The 2009-nt window shown below is 41.2% G+C and overlaps 1 protein-coding gene across 1 annotated transcript in view; it reads right to left on the bottom strand.

The window, feature by feature from the left end:
• Positions 1-1037: 1037 nt before the first annotated feature.
• The window catches only part of tbcd (tubulin folding cofactor D), a 46700-nt gene continuing 45728 nt past the window's right edge, over positions 1038-2009 (bottom strand). The window contains exon 39 of the mRNA XM_060897266.1: positions 1038-1196. Coding sequence (XP_060753249.1) covers positions 1185-1196 — 12 coding nt within the window. The 3' untranslated portion in view covers positions 1038-1184. The remainder of the gene's footprint in view (positions 1197-2009) is intronic.

Below are 2009 nucleotides of genomic sequence, written 5' to 3'. Positions count from 1 at the left end.
AGTAAAACAAGTCTAAATCGTACTGGGATGTGGTAGCCTAGTGGTTAAGGTGTTGGACTACTGATCGGGAGGTCGTGAGTTCAAATCCCAGGGCCACCAAGCTGCCACTGCTGGGCCCCTGAGCAAGGCCCTTAACCCTCAATTGCTGAGCTGTATAAATGAGATAAATGTAAGTCTCTCTGGATAAGAGCAAATGCTGTAAATGTACTAAAGGTTCTCAGAAGGATTGGATCAGAACTGGTTTTATTCACATGTTAAACACTTGAAGGTTTTTCTCAAGAACCATCACACCTGAGCTAGCACTCCGCTAATCTCTTTATTTTTGTTAAACCTCTTCCCAGCTGGTGTTTAGACGAACTGCATGACCAGCTCACATTCTGCCACGAGGTACCCATGCTGTTTATGTGGGCGGGGCATATGAGATCTCTCTGCTGTCAATCACAGTCACGCTGGACAAGCCTGAGTGTCTGGGAGCTCTTGTATGTGGAAAAAAGGCACATGGAGCTTTCCTCATCACGTTATCCGTCGTACGATATAAACTATAAACAAAAAAATGATTTCCAGACGATAGGAAACAAAACACAGCCAAGGTCGATGTACAACACCAGCAGAAGGCGTGTAGTAGAAATGGAGAACATGAGGGCCGAGCGAGACTAACCCGAGGCAGAGACGGAGCTCGAGTCGAGTCAATTCAACTCAGCCATGTGATGTGAGAAATCATCACGCTGCTCCGTCATGCTCTGATCTCAGCTCAACAATCAGCCTTTTGTTTTATTATTTTTTTGAAGACGTTCCATAGAGTAGAGCGCAGACAGCGTAGGCTGTTACAGTGACGGGAAATGATTTACTAGTTTGCTATTTATTATTATTATAACAGAAAATCTCACACTCGGAATTACGACTTGTGGTGGTGTTCGTGTTCATCTCGTAAATCCAATCTTTCCCACATGACGCACCATTAGTGTAAACGTCACATTCATAACACTGGAACTGACCTCGACTGAAACATCGGAGAAATAACACAAAAAACAAGAAACTAGGTGCGTAAAGCTTTATTAAGATGACGTTTCAGAAGATTAGAGAAGATTCTTGGTGTTTGTTTAACATGGAATGAAAACAGATTAGAGACAGGAAGTCGAACTGCACACACTTCCACACACTCCGTCTCTTCTCATCCGTCAACCTCACGCAGGACTCTGTGAGGCACAAAGAGAAAGAAACCTGAATCAGGAATCACTGTAGGTTTGGACCGACGCACATTTACGAGTAACAACCAGGTGAATTGTTTGTAAAATGTAGCAGGATGTTCATGGTTTTGGTTCCTGAGGCAGCGAATCAGCCTCAATCCACCATACTACCACCACCAAGCTTCATAGATATGACTGCAGAGAACCTCAGCTCTTTAATGAACCTCACTGCATTAATCTTATTGCCTCTATGATAAAGATCAGACCTCGTTTCCAGAGGAACTAACGCAAACACTGCGTATTATAAACGATAAAGAAGTGTTCAGTTTAATTTTTCTGTCTACGCTGATGTAAATCTTAATGACGTCAGCCTGATGGACAGCTGCAGCTGGACGGATGTTTAGCGTCTATGTCTTGCGATTTATTTTTTTTTTAAAAACGATTTGTTAAGGCTGCTTTTTTATGTGTTATTTTGAAATGTGTATTTTTTTGTATTAATTTATTGATGGCTGCAAGTGCTCCAGTCCCAGAGGCAGCAGATCAGCCCTAAACATTGATCCTACCACCAGCGAGCTTCATAGCTGAGATACGGGTGATGGAAGGAAAAAAAACAGCTTAAATGTTTCCTAAAGTTTTTTTTTTAAATCTTACGTAAAATGGCCGAGAAATGCAAAACAAAATAATACAAAAAACACAACAATAAATCGGACAAACCGGAAAAGTTAGGTATAGTTTGTGAATGGAATTCTTACTGCTGATTAAACGAGACATCTGTCACTTGTTTTTGGATTTTTTATTTTGTTTTCTGATTTGTTTTGTTTT

This window comes from Tachysurus vachellii, chromosome 21 (genome assembly GCF_030014155.1).
Source record: "Tachysurus vachellii isolate PV-2020 chromosome 21, HZAU_Pvac_v1, whole genome shotgun sequence".
NCBI lineage: Eukaryota > Metazoa > Chordata > Actinopteri > Siluriformes > Bagridae > Tachysurus > Tachysurus vachellii.
This window is presented reverse-complemented; position numbering and strand designations above follow the sequence as displayed.